General features: G+C 42.7%; 1 protein-coding gene across 2 annotated transcripts in view; it reads right to left on the bottom strand.

Annotated features, from left to right (window-relative positions):
- The window catches only part of MEGF6 (multiple EGF like domains 6), a 367,229-nt gene that overhangs the window by 157,307 nt on the left and 193,391 nt on the right, over window positions 1-16,531 (bottom strand). For both annotated transcript variants that reach the window (XM_031962976.1, XM_031962977.1), the window contains exon 4: window positions 15,932-16,054. In XM_031962976.1, coding sequence (XP_031818836.1) covers window positions 15,932-16,054 — 123 coding nt within the window. The remainder of the gene's footprint in view (window positions 1-15,931; window positions 16,055-16,531) is intronic.

The raw sequence follows: 16,531 nt of genomic DNA, 5'->3' as shown, positions 1-16,531 counted from the left end.
AGACATCTGCTGGAGCTCTCTCTCTGCCAAAAGCTGAACAGTTAATAAATGACTCCTTGATTTGTGTTAATAAAAATGTCATTCTCCAAAAGGTGGAGCAACTAGTAAAGGGAAATTCTGCACTGACTCTCATGCTCATTAACAGGAAGAACCAGGTGCTAAGGGGGAAATGATGGAAAATGACCACTGCCACTTAGGATTTCTGATATAAAATGAGTAACCTGGTGGGAGGAGGGAGCCTTTTGACTGTGCATTAGCCCAGATGGCCACTAAAGATCTTTACAATTCTCAAATTCAGTGATATTTTTCTTAGATTTCAATTCCTTATTAACTATTTTGTTCAATCCTTTTCAGGCTCTAAATTATTCTCTGAAAGATAAGTGAAAATAATAATGCAGTGATCACTTCTTCTCTCCATGTGTTAGTTTTCATCATTCTACCCACCCTGAATGGGGGGGGGTCTCATTTCTTCTTTTGATATGTTTTCCCCAAAATGGTGGGTTTTTAAAAACAAACCCTTTTTTCTGTCCTTATAGTATTTCTTCAAAGTCTCAGTTCATTCTGAATTTCAGCACCAGACCTTCTTCTTACAAGACAATGTCATACCTTTATAATCACCTTGTTACCATACCTTATTTCTACATTTGGCTCATATCTTCCTAAATTTAAATCAATCCACAGCTTTTCTGTGCATCTATTCACATTAGTCTCATTAGGCAACTAATCCCTCCTTTTCCTCTCTGTGCATCTATTCACATCAGTCTCATTAGGCAACTAATCCCCCCTTTTCCATCTTCAGAGAGAGAATTGTTTCTCTCTGTCTTCAGAATTTCCCTCTTGTGGGAATCACATCCTTCCTGGGTGTACTTCCCCTATAAAATGTTAGTCAAGGAGATGGAATGGAAAAGTGGTTATAAGTGAGTGCTTACTGAGTGCCAAGTCCTGAAGATACAATTAGAAAAGAGACACACCTAAGAAGTGACAGCTTCAGGGGAGATGGGAAAGCCAGGTAGTCTTTATAATTAAGGAGAAAAATCCTTCAGACACAGTGACGGGCTAATTTTTTTTTTAATGTCCAGGAGTTCGGAGGACAAAGAGCAGACTAGATGGTATGGCTTTGGTGAACCTAAAGAGAAATGGGAAGCAGGACGGACAGACTGTATCCAAGCAAGGACTTTTGGGGGAAAGATGGTAGACCCAAAGGTCATGTGGAAATGTATGAGGTTTATGGTGAGACAGTATCTGGATGGCGTCCAGCCTCTCATGAGCTCTAGGCAATGGAGTCTAAGGCAGGGGAAGTGGAAGTTCCCATTATGGTTTCTCTGAACCTTTTGAAATCTGCTTTCCTTAAAACTTCCAGCAAATGTCATTTTACATCTAGCTTTAGTCTCCTCTGTCATAAAAGGGAGTAGGTCCATCAACAAGCAATCATTCACCACGTGGCAGGCAAAAAAAAAAAAAAAAAAAGGCACAAACAATGTCCCTGCCTTCAAAGAGCTTACACTCTAATAGGGGAAAGAGCATGTAAATAGCTATATTCGCACAAGTTATATACAAGGTGAATGGACTGATTTTGGAGGAAAGGTACTAGCACTGAAGGATATAGAAGCTGGAGTTTAAGCTGAATCCAAGGAAGGCTGGAAGTGGAGATAGAATGGAACATATTCTGAGCATCAAGGACAGTGAGAAGGTTATTAGGAAAAGGGAATCAGGAAATGGGATGCTTTGTGAAAAAGAAGCCCAAAACATGGAGAATAGAAGGTGGATAAAGAATATGAAGACTGGAAAGGTAGGAATGGGTCAGGATAAAAGGGCTTTAAATGCCAGAGGATTTTAAATTTGATCTTAGATATGATAGGGAGCCATTGGAGTTTATTGAGGAGGAGAGTCAGAAAAATCACTTTAGTGGCTGAATGAAGGATGGATTGGGATGGGGAGAGAAGTGAAGGAGGTAGGAACCCCACCCCTGCAGCTACTGCTGCAGTCCAGGTGTGAGATAATAAGGCCTAGACCTAGGTGGGGATGGTGTGAAAAGAGAGAAGGATTGCCCATTCCAGTTGCAAAGAAGAAATTGATAGATTTTGTCAATGGCTTGTGTGTGGTGGGTGAAAAACAGTGAAAATTCCAGGGTCTTACTAAAATTAAGAACTTGAATAACAGGTCACTTCCCTTCATTTCCACTCTCCCTTTACCCCTGTCCCCATCACCTAGTTCTTCCCTAAGGGTGAGAAACAAATCCCACCTGAACCTGAAAAGCCCATTCTTCCCTCATAATCTCAATTTCCTTCTCTGTATAAAACACATTTGAAAATCTTAAAATGCCTCATTAATATTGATTGTTGTTGTTGTTACTGTTATTGATGACAATCATGGTTCTTGCAACTTTTAAACCAGGAAATTATCTTTAAGGTTGAGCCAAGAAAATTTTGGTTGCTCGACTTTTAGTGGAAAAAATGCCAGAGGATGTCGGAATAAATTAAAGTCCCTCTCACCCCCCACCCCCATTTAGTAGGAACTACATTGGCTCCATGACAGGCTTGTGATCTATTTTTTGAACTCCTCATCTATTTCCTCTCTCTATCCAGGAGATCTGTAGGATATTCTCATAACAATATCATTTCTGTCTCTGACTCTCTTGATCTTCATCCAAATACTCTCCTTCATATTTTCCCCCACCAACTTTAGGATTTTCTCATATTAGTTTTCTTTTCTTAAAATAAAATGATACTCTCCAAAATCTTCTCTCTCCATCTCTTTTTCTGTACCCTTTCCCTTTTGCTTACATTACACCCTTCTAAAGCCATGGGTTCCATCCCGCCAAGTCCCAGTGGTAACTTTGAGGTCCAAGTTTCTTACTTGCATGAAGATTACATAATTCATGTTGCTTGTTACCCATTCTTTGTGTATTTACATTCAGGAATCAGTGGCCATAATTATTAAGACTACTTCCTTTTCTGAATTTTATCTCCTGTGACTTTCTAAGCCAATAATAATAATAATAATAATAATAATAATAGCTAATATTTATATAGTTCCTACTATGTGCGAAGCACTGTGCCTAAGCTCTTTACAATTATCTCTTTTGATCCTTATAATAACTCTTGGAGGGAGTGCTATTCTTATCCTAATTTTACAGAGAAGAAAACTGAGGCAAACTGAGCCACTAGGGGTGTTAGTTCCCTAACTCTATCTCATTTTGATTCTCTTTTAATCATATTTTCAAAATTCCAGGTACATACAATTTTTACCAGCCCTTATTAGTTTCACTTAGTCCAGAGCCAGACCCTATAATATTCTTCATATTGTCGAGCTCAGTTCTTTGGATCACAGTTCAGCCTTTTCAAAGACCTTTAAACCTTAATCCTTTTCAGTCTACAATGAGTAAGTCAGTTTTTCCTTCACCTTTTGGAAAAGCAATGTGGGTAACTTGGGAATGTTGAACTAGAATCCTAGCTCTTACTCTTGAGATCTTACGTTCTTATGCAAACCCTTATCTCCTTTCTGAGACTCAATTATTCCTTGGAACAGCAGAATTTAATTCCTTGACCCTTCCCTGCAGAGTGAAGACCAGGATTGCACATTACAAATATAGAACCAGAAGATCATCTAATCTAATGGTCTTAGACTCAAAACAAAAACAAATCCTTGCAGACTTAGAAAACCACAAATTACATCTATATTTCCTTGTATTTTTATTTTTTAAAGATGTCTCAATCACATTTTAATCTGATTCCGTCTTAGTGCTCAGTTTGATACCTCTGACAACCTTATTTTATAAAAACAGAAACTGAAGGCTAGAAAGGCAAGTGTTCTCTCCAAAGTTGCACAGCCAGTATGTTTTTAAGGTGGGATTTGAACCCTGGACATAGAATCATAGATATAGAACTAAAAGGGACCTTGTACGCCATAATGTGAAGTGACCCAAATAATACATACTAGAATCAGGATCTGAACACAAGTCTTTGGGTTGCCATTCCAGTATTTTTTTCTTCTGCATCATGCTTTGGTTTAGAAATATATTCTGTTTTAGTGTTAGAGCAAAAGGCATTATTTCTGGATAACCAGTGTCCTGGATTACTTAGAATCACAGACTCTTGGAATTAAAAGGAACCTCAAGATACAGCCAAGATATTCTTATATCCTTTTACAATTTCGTTTTTAAATTATGAACTGAACCATCAAACACATACAAAATAATTACATTCTTGGAAGAGATTATTGGAAATTCTCTTTCCTTTTCCTTCCTCAAAGAATCTAACCCAGAAATAAATTTCTTCTTCCCGTACATAAGGGGCTCATGGTCCATAGCTTCAAAGGAGTTCCCCTCACTTGCTTCCTTATTTCCTGTTGGGTATTAGGGTACAATGGCATTTTCATGTGTTCTGAAGATCCCCATATTGATGAAACCAAAAGTTGTTGAGTTACGGTTAAGCCATGTGAATTCAGTGGGATGGCTCCAGTTAGAAATACTGCCAGTGAGTGCTTGCAAAACCAAGTTCCCACCAGGTCCAGAGGCAAAATGACTTGTCCATTTATCACAGAGATGGCAACTGTTGAAGGTGAAATTCGAATCCAGGTTTCCTTGGCTTGGATTCTATCCACTATACCTTATTTCATGGTATCCTGGATTATTCTCAGTGATCTGGGTTTCTGGGGCTGGTATCTAACATTGAGACTCTCAGGGCTCAAAGGACCCTCCGAAATCATCTAGCACAATCCTTTGATTTTTCAAAGAAAAATCCTAACTTCCAGAAAGTTTAAATGATTTGTCTAAGATCACACAGCTAGTATCAGATGTTGGATTGGAATTCAGGTCTCAGTAGAGAGGAGAGTTTCTGGAATCAGAGGATGTAGTTTTCAGTCCCATCACTGAAGCTTTCTACCTGTGTCATCTTAAGCAAGTCACTCAAGTTCCCTGTGCCTCAGTTTCCTTATTAAAATGAGGAAATCGGACTAGATAGCCTATGAAACTGCTTCCAGTTTTCCACCTATGATCCCATGAGTCCAGGTTCAGCAATCTATTCACTCTACCATCCCACAACTTAAAGAAACAAGTGAAAAACTGGATACTCTTGGCCAAACTCTTTCTATCCATATCCCCTTCTTGAGAAAAACAACAGATGGCTTGAGATCACTGAAAAGATAGCACACTCCATGGCAGGAGTCACATAGGAGCTTTATAACTAGCTCATAAGTCAACTGTCAAGGATAACTAGCTACTTCCCCAAATTCCTCTTCTCTCCCTTGAGGCTCAGAAAATCTAAATCTTGCTTTCAACTAGCCATCTTTTCCCCAGTTGAAGCTGAGTGGGATGTGAAGGCAAAGAAAGCATTTTGGATTCCATTTCCCATATGTTCTTTCTTAGATGACAAGAAAAGTGTAGAGATAATAAGGCCCCTGGAATGGGGGCACGGCGGGAGGGAGCAGAGTAAGAGGAAGTTCCTGGTTGAAAGAACATCCATCTTGAATCCGGGGAAAGAGGCCCACCATGGAGGCTGGGGAGATTACAATCATCTCTGCAGCATTTTTGATCCCGAAAACAAATACCGGGGCCTGCAAATTGTAGCCACCTCTGCTCCCCTACAAATGGCCAACTCTCACAGTTGTTAATGCAGGACGGTTTAGTGAGCACTTGAAAAGCCCCAATGGGATCCGTGAGCCAGTGACAATCCCCAACCCCAATTGTCCACCATGTGAGCGGCACGGCCTGGACCACTCCCTGGTGAGCTGGCAGAAGAGCCAGACCTAAGAGAAGGGTCATTTTATTTAACCTCCCTGTGGCAAGAGCTTTATATTGGGTCGAGTGGGACTTCTGCCGAGACAGAGTCAAAAGTGATGGTAATGCTGGGTTCTCTGGGGACTTCTCAGTACACAAGCTCTTAAAGGGCAGACCCTCTGGTCCTTCCTTCCCATGCTCCGCTTCTTGGATGGTGAGGAGCCTTGACAGCAGCAGGGAAAAGGAATCTGTGAGAAAAGACCCCCAGCTGGTTAGGACAATCTGTTTCTGGTACACTGCAGTTCTGAAAGCTGGAGACCAAAAATAATCCCCAAAGGGAATGAAGGCCATCATGTCCCCCCAAAGAGAGGCCCCCAAGGAGAAGTGGGTGATTCTTCTAGGGGAAAGCTCTAGGTTGAAATGATCTTAATGATACTTGGATGTTCCAAGGAAGAAGGTCTTGGGTGCCGAGGAAATTGCAGAATGAGAAAGTATGATTTGGAAGTCTGGGAATTGGGATGGAATGGAAAGAAAATGGAAGTTCCAAGGAGGAACTCACCAACAGAAGATGAGGGATTTTCCAGCTATTATTAATATTTTAGTCCCATGTTTTATATGGGACCTTTTTCATCAATGATGGGGCATTGGTCTAGCCTAGTGGTTCTCAAAGTATGGTCTAGAGAATATTGGGGATCTCTGAAACCCTTTTAGAGGGTCACACAAATTCTAAAATAGTTTTTATTTCCAATATGGTAAATGTCTATAAATATAATCCAGATAAACAAAAACTCTTTGGAAAGATCCTCAATCATTTTAAATAGGATAAAGATACTGAAAATAAAAGTTTGAGAACCACTGGCTCTAGCCAGTCAAGGGCATGGACATTTTTGCCACTTTATATGCACAACTCCATACTGATTTCCTAAATGGTTGTACTGATTCACAATTCCACCCACAAGGCATTGCAAAACCCTTCCAACATCAACTATTCCCATTTACCATCTTTACTAATTTATTGGGTGTGAAGAGAAAATCAAAGGCAGCTCCCTCATTTTATAGAGAAGGAAACTTTGGTCCATAAAAGTCAGATTACTTGCCCATGATCATCTAGTAGAAAGTAGGAAAGCTGGAATTTGGAGCTGTATCCTTAAAATCCAAATTCATTGGACTGCACCCACTATACAGAGTTAGAACTTATTAGCTCCCTCATTTAAAGATGAGAAAAAAGGAGCCCTGAGAAGTTATAGGGATTATCAGAGATTGATTCTAACTCCAGAGCCAGTTTTCTGTACCATCCCGCTTCTTCTTCAACTTTATATCTTAAAAAAAAAAAAAAGGAAAAAAGGAAACTTTCTTCTTCATCAATTCAGGGGGAACTGGTTCAAATCCTGCCTCAGGCATTTATGAGAAGCACAAACATGACACATGAGAATTTCTGATAAAAATAATATTATTTTGGCCCTGTGCTTTTCAAGAAAAGGAAGATTCCCTGCACTCCCTCTGGGATACAGTAAAAAGAGTGGGATGATTTGAGTTCAAATCCCACCTCTGATGCGACTGGTGAGACTTTGGATAAACCCCCTTTGGCGCCTCATTTTCTTCATCTGTAAAAAGAAATGGGGACTTGGGGGAGAAGTGGGGAAGGAAAGCCTCAAGTCTTTCCAGCTTTATGAGCCTATAGAACTGTGAGTTATGATGATGACTATTATTCACATCCTCCAGAGGGAGGAATTATAAAAATCCCCCACTTAAAGTCTCCATCCTGGTTTCTGGGCCAGAAAAGCAATAAAATATAAATAAATATAGTATCACCCTCATTTTCCAGATGGGCGTATTTGACTTGCCGAGGGCCATAGAACCAGACAGTAGTGGAAATGAGCCCTTAAGCCCAAGCTCCTGGCTCCCAGACCAGGATGCCGCTCTCTGGACTCCACTTAACTTCCCGCCCGGGGAGCGTGGAATAGATCACACCCAAATCATTTTTCATGAGAGCTTTGGTACTTGCTCCATTCTAGGCCAAACTGAAGAGAGAAAAATCCCAGGGGAGCCTTGAAGGATAGTTCATGTCCCAAAGGACCCCAAAAACGGGGAGTGGGGAGAGGTGAGGGCAGGTGAGTTCCACTTCGGTTGGGATAATAATCATCTCCAGTTTCAGATAATAGTTTAAAACTTACAAGGCATTTTCCAAACCCTTTCTCCACTGACCCTCACAAAACCTCTGGAAAATGGGCGTTAATATTATTAACTCCCATTTTACAGATGAAAAAATAGAAACAGACTTAGGTTTAAATGATTTGCTGAGACTTGTGTGTCTAGCTAAGTGTCTGGGGGAAGACTTGAACTCAGGTCTTCCTAGCTCTGGGTCTAACCCTGAATACATTATGCTAAATGCCTGGTACTGAAAAAGAAGGTGCTGGGAACTATTGCATTTGTCTTTGATTCCCTTTCACTTATGAAGCAGTTATTACGCACCTACTGTTTTTCACTCACTAAATGATGGGCTAAACATATAAAGACAAAAGCAAAACAGGTACAGCCTTTGAGGAATTTGTTTCCCTTCTTTCTTTCTTTCTTCCCTCATTCCTTCCCTTCTTCTTTCCTTCCTTCTTTCCTTCTTTCTTTTCTTCCTTTCTTCCCTATTTCCCTCTCTCCTTCCTTGCTTCTTTTTCTTTCCTTTCCTTGATTTATAATTTCATCCATACATGGAAATCCTAGTAAGAAAACCCCCTTCAACAAAGCAGATCAATACTAGTTCTGTGGCTTAAAGGCTCCAAGAGCTACCTGTTTCCTAAGAAATTACATGACTTGTCCAGAGTCACACAGCCAGGACACGGAAGAGATATCCTATCTTACTGATTCTGAGATCTGCTGTCCCTCAAAAGTGCCGCGGCTTCCTCTGTCTTACCATGTGGCAAACAATGTCTTTTGGCCAGAGGAGGTGAGCGTGTCCTGGATGGGGCAGGAATTGTAAATGGGAATAAAGTAAAAGATCTGCATTGATCCACGCCAGCATCCCTTGCTTGGATGGGCCCGCAGGCCCAAGATCACTGAAGGAAATGGAGCGAGGAGAAAGTCCGACAGCTGTAAATCCCTCTTAGGCTTTGATGACTTTATTCCCCACGATGCTGAAGGCCCAAACTTGCTGGCCCTTCAGAATCCACCATAAGGATGGATCCTTTCTGGGCGGTTCCTCGCCGAGGCAGCCGGGGGAGCGAGGGGCTGCCAAACTGGGCCTGGAGGAGGGAGTGGGAGGCCTGTCCCCGGCACAAAGAAGTGGCAAACTCTGCTCGCCTGTCTCACAAAACATGACAAATGCTCCGTTCTGGAAGGGACCCCACGCCCAGGCCAAAAGGTCCCTGTGGCCAGGTTTTCCAAGGCCAAACCCAGCACAATTTTATAACGCCGATCCATCACACAGAGCGTTTTCTGGGCTCGCCCCAACGGCCCGACACGGGCCATAAAGCCGGCCTCCACCTCTCTCCCAGACCGGTGACTGAGCAGGCCCACATTTTCCTCCTTCTCACATCTTGTTATTGTATCAAGCCTTCTCCAGCGGCCCCAGAAGGCCGGCTCGCTCCTGGAACTGCGTCAGAGAAAACAGAGTCGGCTCTTGGCTCCCAGGGACGCCTAACTTCTCGCCATGTTGTGTCTCTGAGCCTGGGCCATTCCAAACACAAGTGGAGAACTGGGGGGGGGGAGCCCCGGCAGAGGGGGAGAGGGTCATTGATCCATGAAAACAGGGAGATGCAAGAAAAAGAAAGGAAGAGAGCATCAAAAATGCCAGGATATCAGGCAAGACATTTTCCCTCCCTTAATAACAGAAGAATCAATCATTTATTAAGCACCTACTATGTACCAAACACTCCATCTCATTTGATTTTCACAACAACTTTGACAGGTGGATACTGTTATTACCTCATTTTACAGCTGGAGAAACTGAGGCAGATGGGTTAAGTGACTTACTATCCCATTTTACAGCTGGAGAAACTGGGACAGACAGGTTAAGTGACTTGTCCTGAGTCACATAGCTAGAAAATGTCTAAAGCCAAATTTTGACATACAAAGAAAGTTTCCTTCACCCAAAAAAGTCCCCTCTTTTAAGGAGGGGGAGGTCCACTGTGGCTTCATAACATGGGCTAAACAATCTTCAACAGAGAAAATCCTTTTGGGGGCAACTCAACGGCACAGTGGATAGAGAACTGGCCCTGAAGTCAGGAGGACCCGAGTTCAAATCTGGCCTTAGACACTTAACACTTCCTGGCTGTGTGACCCTGAGCAAGTCACTTAACTCCAATTGCCTCAACAAAAAAAACAAACAAATAAACCCTTCTGAGAGACAATGTGGTGTTCTGGAAGAAACAGGACTTAGGAAAACTGGTCCTGCTGCAGATGCTCACTAGGAGTCTCTCTGAGTCTCAGTTTCCTGTCTAGGGTTTTTGTTATCTCCAAGAAATTGGGCACAATAGTAGCACCCACCTCCCCAGAAATATGCTTTTGAAACATTAATTCACACTATATGTGTGAGCCAAAATAATTCCTCCTTGTGGCCTCTGAAGCTAAGATTTCCCAGCCTCCCAACCAGAGCCAAGCTGAACACCGGGCGTATTTGTTCAGCCCCTGACTAACGGACCCGGCCTCTCCAACCTGCAAAGATCATGTCGGTGGATTTGGATTTGGATTCATCTCAATGAGACTCCATCCATATTTATTACCTACTATTCCAAGGCAGCGGCCGGGGGGAAAGAAAAGGGGAAATCACCGACGCCCTCGTGGCAGCAGCTGGCCGGCCTCCAAGAATCCCCCAGTGGGTCAGAAGCAGCTCTGGCCCCGAGAGAGATGTTTGTTCGGGCTGGATCGGCTTTGGGAGAAGGCCAAGAGGGAGGACTTGATGACTGACGCGACGGAGAGTGAGGAAGAGATGTCTCTGACTCTGCATCTCAGAGAGCTCTTTCTCCATGACCCTGCTCCCCTCCAGGCTTCCCTGTTTCTTCCAGTCCCGGTTCTTTCCTTGTCTGCAGCAACCAGGTATTAGTTAAACTAGGGATCCCCGGGACCCTCAGAGGCAGGAGGTGGTGAAGGTCTGAGGTCCAGATCCAAGCTCAGATGCAAATTGGGGAGGGGAGGGAGGGAGAGAGAGAGAGAGAGAGAGAGAGAGAGAGAGAGAGAGAGAGACAGAGAGAGAGAGAGAGAGAGAGAGAGAGAGAGAGAGAAGAAGAAGAAGAAGAAGAAGAAGGAGGAGGAGGAGGAGGGGAAGGAGGGAGATAGAGAGAAAGAGACAGAGACAGAGACAGAGAGATTTGTGGCAGGGAGAATAATTGCAAGACTATTCCAGTTTCCAGGCAAGAGATGATGAGGGCATTAATCAAAGTGTGAAGTGGAGAGAAATGGCAGATTTGGGAAACTGCTGAGAGGAAGAAACTGAAAATGAATCTGATTTAGAACCTTTGTAATTAAAAAGATGGCGGCCCCCTTGGCTAGAAATAGGGAAGTAATCAAGCCAAGAACAAGCCTAGCCCCATCCATGATACTCTTTCAAATATTCAAAGTCACCTATTACATCCCACCTTATGTTGTCTCTTCTACAAGTGAAACATCAGTTCTTTCCACAGATCCTTGTATGATGTGTTCTCCAGACCCATGTTGGATGCTTTCTTTTTGGAGATGCCCTAACGGAACTTAGCACACAATATCTGTCACCTAGTTGATGCTTAATAAATTGATTGTTGATTGATCGGATAATCATATTCTTCTAAATTTGATGGTGTCCATTCAAACAAGTCTCTGTTACCCAGAAGGCTGGCACGTGGGATAAAGAAGAAACTGTCATAGGGAAGAGGCAAAATCCTTGGAAAGGAAGAGAAGGAGAAACCCATGTGAGAAAACTAAACCAAGGATCTGGGGAGAGCTGACCTGCCAAGAGTTCCAGAGAGCAAATTGGAACTACCCCCCAAAGGGCTGTAAAACCGTACAGACTCTTCAATCCGGCAATCCCTCCACAAATCTGCTTCCCACAGAGATCATAAAAAGGGGAGAGGAAAGAGCTACAAAACGTTTATAGCAGCTCTTTCTGCAGTGGCAAAGAATTGGGAATTGAAAGAAAGTCATCAATTGGGAAACTGCCCAACAAGTTGTAGGGTATGATTAAGGAATATTATGGTGCCGTAGGAAATGATGAGCGGGTGGATTTCAGAGTAACCTAGAAAGACTTACATGAACTGATGCTAAGTGAGCAGAACCAGAATAATATTGTACACAGTAGCAGTAATACTATGCAATGATCAACTAGGATTGACTTAGCTCTTTGCAGCTAATTCTAAGACAATTCCAAAAGACTCATGGTGGAAAATGCTGTCCACATTCAGAGAAAGAACTACAGAGTCTGAGAGCAGATTGAAACATCCTATTTTCACTTTCTTTGGGGGTTTTTTGTGCTTTTTCCTTTTGGTTTGTTTCTTCTTTCACAACATGACAAATGTGGAAATATGTTTTGCACATGAATAGTCTATATCAGAGTGCTTGTTGTCTTGAGGAAGGAAAAAGAAAAATTTGGAACTCAAAATCTTATTAAAAATGAATGTTGAAGGGCAGCTAGATGACCCTGGAGTCAGAAGTAGCCAAATTCAAATCCAGCCTCAAATATTTAAGTTACTAGCTGTGTGACTCTGGGCAAGTCACTTAAACCCAATTGTCTTACACACAAAAAAATGAAGGTTGAAAATTGTCTTCACATATAATTGGAAAAAATAAAATACTATTTATATATATATTTTTTAAAGAGTGGGGAAGAGGGAAGAAGTGTGTATTGATTGACATTGGGGAAGCTATTTCTAGGAAATGAAGCAATATTTCTGTGGACAGCTACTGTCTTCTGGTGGTATATAGAGAAGCACAAACAGAGGGTTGAGTGTTGACCAAGAGCTAGAGGGATGGATGGCTCACAGTGGCCAGGGCGTTGTCTTTTGTTTTTCCAACTTGCAGGACAAAATCTGTTTGGGGGGGGTCAGTTTTCCTCAAGGCTATGCTATTGAATGGATTCAATCTGGGAATAATTGCTGAGCTTTTCTAATGCTTTTCAAATACTAAATAGGGTCATGAAGAGCTGAATATGTCTGAAATGACTAAATACAAATCAATACCAGTAAACATTTATTAAGCTCCTACTGTGTGCCAAGCACTGTGCAAAGCACTGGGTATACAAAGAAAGGAAAGAAATAAGCACTTATTAAGCGCCTGTTGTGTGTACTACATATCTGGGGTATGTGCTGGAAATTTTTAAAAATGTAAAAACCAAGTCCATGTTCTCAAGGAGTTTATAATCTAATGGAGGCAATGACATGCAAATAAACATGAATTGAAGATATTGGATAGAAGGAAGGTACTGGAATTAACATATGCTTCCTGAAGATGGATGGATTTTAGTTGGAACTTGAAGAAAGTCGTATTATGTCCATTTGGGCAAGTGGGCAGGTCTTGGAGCCCTCTTGCCCAGGGTCACACAGCTGGGGTCTGAGGCCAGATTTGAACTCAAGAATATGAGTTTTCCTGAGCCTAGGTTCAACACTCTATTCACTATGGCACCCCTAGCTTATTCTAGTTGGGGAGATTGGAGAAAAAGATTAAACTCAAGCTTCCTAAAATGTCTTAACAAAGAAAGGAGCTGACTCAAAATGGCATGGGAGGCTTTGAGAGTGTTGAGTTCCCCTCCATAGAAGTCTTCAAGTAGAGGTCAGTCGATCACTTGTCAAGTATTATAATGGTGACTTCTTCATTTATAGGGTGAACTAGATAGTGGTTGAGGCTCCTTCTAATTCTCAAATTCTATAATTCATTCATTCTTAAGCTACTAAATCTTCTTAATCTCTCCCACATGGGAAGTATACGGGAGACTCATGGGTCTAGTCCCAATCTGACCAGCATGGGAGCTTTGGCCTGCTCCTTTTCCAATAGGACACCATTCTTTTGAGGCTTTGCCATTTTAATGCCCAACTTAATTAATGCAAACACCCAATATAGCCCATTGTAGCTCCAAACATTCATACTCAAGAGATCCTCAGTTTCAACTCACTGGAAATAAGAATTATAGGTACATCACACCTAACAATTGGGGATCATCTGAGGGCATTTATAGAATCGTTCCACTTCAAGTATGAAATAGACTTTGGTGGCCATCAAGTTTAAAACCCCATTCCCTGTTTTACCAAAGGGAAATTGCAAAAAAATTTGTAAAAGGAGGATGTAATTTGTCCAAGATTGCACAGATAATTGAAGACATAATTGCAACAAAACGCCTGGGGATTCCCAGTTCCCTTCAGTTAAATCACACTCTATACATGACTATGTTTGTGTCTATATGGAAGTGTACTCACGGTGGGATGTCATAGAGAATATGAGGGGGACACAGAATAGAAGATATATATATGGAGAGAGAGAGAGAGAGAGAGAGAGAGAGAGAGAGAGAGAGAGAGAGAATCTCTCAACCAATCCAACCTCTTAAACTCCCCTCCAGGGGAATTCCAAGAGCTGGGTTCTGAAGCTGTCTTCAGAGACAAGTTCCACTCTTTGACCCTATGAACTCACTCTTCTTGCTGGCCACAGAGACCTGGAGTGAGGGAATGTGAGATTCTCTGCAGCAATCCCATAGCGGGGGGCTTTCTAGGGAAATGATAGAAGTGGGGGGAGGTACCACACTCCCCTCAAACACTGTGATCTTTAAAGGAACCGCAGATGTATTTCAGAATAAATAAAATGTTTTCATTTTGATATATATTAAGAATAAATAAGTAAAAATTTTAAAAGTAAATAAAAAAATTATCATTATTATAACCAATGTTCATGCAGCAACTAAGAGTTAAGGGCAGCTGGAAGGTATGATGAATAGAACTATGGGCCAGGAGTCAAATCCAACTTTAGACATTTACTGACTACACAGTCAGTAAGCCCTAAGCAAGTCACTTCACCCTGATTGCCTCAATGAGCAGGGAAAGGGAATACAGTATCTTTGCCAAGAAAATCCCAAAATGGAATCATGAAGAATTCATCAAAACGTTTACAAAGTTAACAGACAGTGAAGTCTCACAATTCTGTGAAGGAAGTATGACAGTATGACTACTCCCTTTTCCAGAAGGAGAAACCGAGGCTTGGACAGATGATGTGACTTCCATATCCAAAGGCAAGATTCACACCCAGGCCATCCCGAGGGCCAGAACAGCCCTCTATCCGTCACCTTCCCCATAAATAAAATACCCAGCAACCACAAATCCTCCGTTCAACTCGATTTCGGCCCAGGGTTTCCTCTGGCCCTCGGCCCCCTGTCCCCGTGTCTTTTACATCTCTTTTTATTTTTAAACACGAAGGTGTTGGCTGATTTAGGGCTCTCTTGTTGGAGTCTGGACTTGAGATCAGCAGCCGGAGGCATCCGCCTCCCTTGGCAGGGGCGTCCCCGGTCCTTCCCCACGGCCCTGCTCGGAGCTCTGTGCCACCTGGCTCCCGGGACAGTTGGCAGAGAAAAGGTGAGATCGATATTTAAACAGTAGCCCTTCCATGACCAAGCTCCTGTTTCCATCCTTCCCTGCTGCCCAATTTCACTTAGGTTCACGGTGTCTCCATGAGGAGGAGGGGAAGACCTTAAGCACCATTGCCCCTATTTTGCAGATGGGGAAACTGAGGCAGGGAGGAGGGTCATGTAATTTGGTCTATAGGAGCAGAAGGAGCCAGTGGCTTCTGTGAGGAGAGAGCCCAGGGTTTCCTAAACTTAATTATTCAGTGTTTTTATTTCTTATCTATATAGATAGTTCTATATCTACATGGTGTTCCCAGATGGGACAGTAGCTAGAGCAGTAAGGCTGCAGTCAGTATGACCTAGTTCAAATCCAGCCTCAGAAATTTACCAGTCGCTTCGGTCTGTGTGCCTCAATTTCCTCCTCTGTAAAATGGGCTGGAGAAGGAAGTGATTAACTACTCTAATATCTCTGCCGAGAAAACCCCAAATGGGGTCCCAGAAAGTCAGACGGGACTGAGTAAGATTCCCAGAGTTAATAGACGCTCATAAGCCAGGTAGTGTCCCAGGACAATTTATCTTAATTAAGGTTCATTAAGCAGCTGGTATACATCATGTCCTTGGCGCTGTGCTAGGAGCTACGGAGCCAACAAGAAGAACCAGGTCTTGCCCTCAGAGAGCCAAGACTCTCCTTGGAGAAATGGACAGCAGAGTCCTACCTCCACAGGCCTTTCCGTCCTCCTGCAGCTTCTGGCCGTCTGGGCACTTGCAGTAGAAGCTGCCGATGGTGTTGCAGCACTGAGATGCGCAGCCTCCGTTCTCAGCTTGACACTCATTCACGTCTGCGGAAGGCAAAGGAGTCAGCGTAACTTGGGGCTCCAGACCGGCCTGGGGGCACTGCCCACCTAGCATGGTGCCCAGTGCTCAGAGGGGCCTCCGTCCCCCCAAAACTGACACCAATCGCTGCCAACCTACAGCTGGCATCTCCCCTGCTCCTTCATCCAGACCTATCAGCACCTGCCACAAATCTTGTCACTAATACATTTCCCACCTACCTCCCCTGTTCCGGGGTGGTTGTGTGCCTGGCATACAGTAGGCACTTAATAAGTGCTGGTTGATCATTACATAGAATTCCCAATGCCTCTATTTTTACCCACCTGCATTTTGGATTTCCTTCACAGGCTAATGGTATACCATTTCAGAGTCCGATTCTTTTTGTACAGCAAAACAACTGTTTGGACATGTATACTTATTTTGTATGTAATTTATACTTTAACATATTTAACATGTATTGGTCAACCTGCCATCAGGGGGAGAGG

Source organism: Sarcophilus harrisii, chromosome 3, assembly GCF_902635505.1.
Source record: "Sarcophilus harrisii chromosome 3, mSarHar1.11, whole genome shotgun sequence".
NCBI classification, from domain to species: domain Eukaryota; kingdom Metazoa; phylum Chordata; class Mammalia; order Dasyuromorphia; family Dasyuridae; genus Sarcophilus; species Sarcophilus harrisii.
The sequence above is the reverse complement of the archived record's forward strand: the minus strand, read 5'-3'. Positions and strand labels throughout refer to the sequence as shown.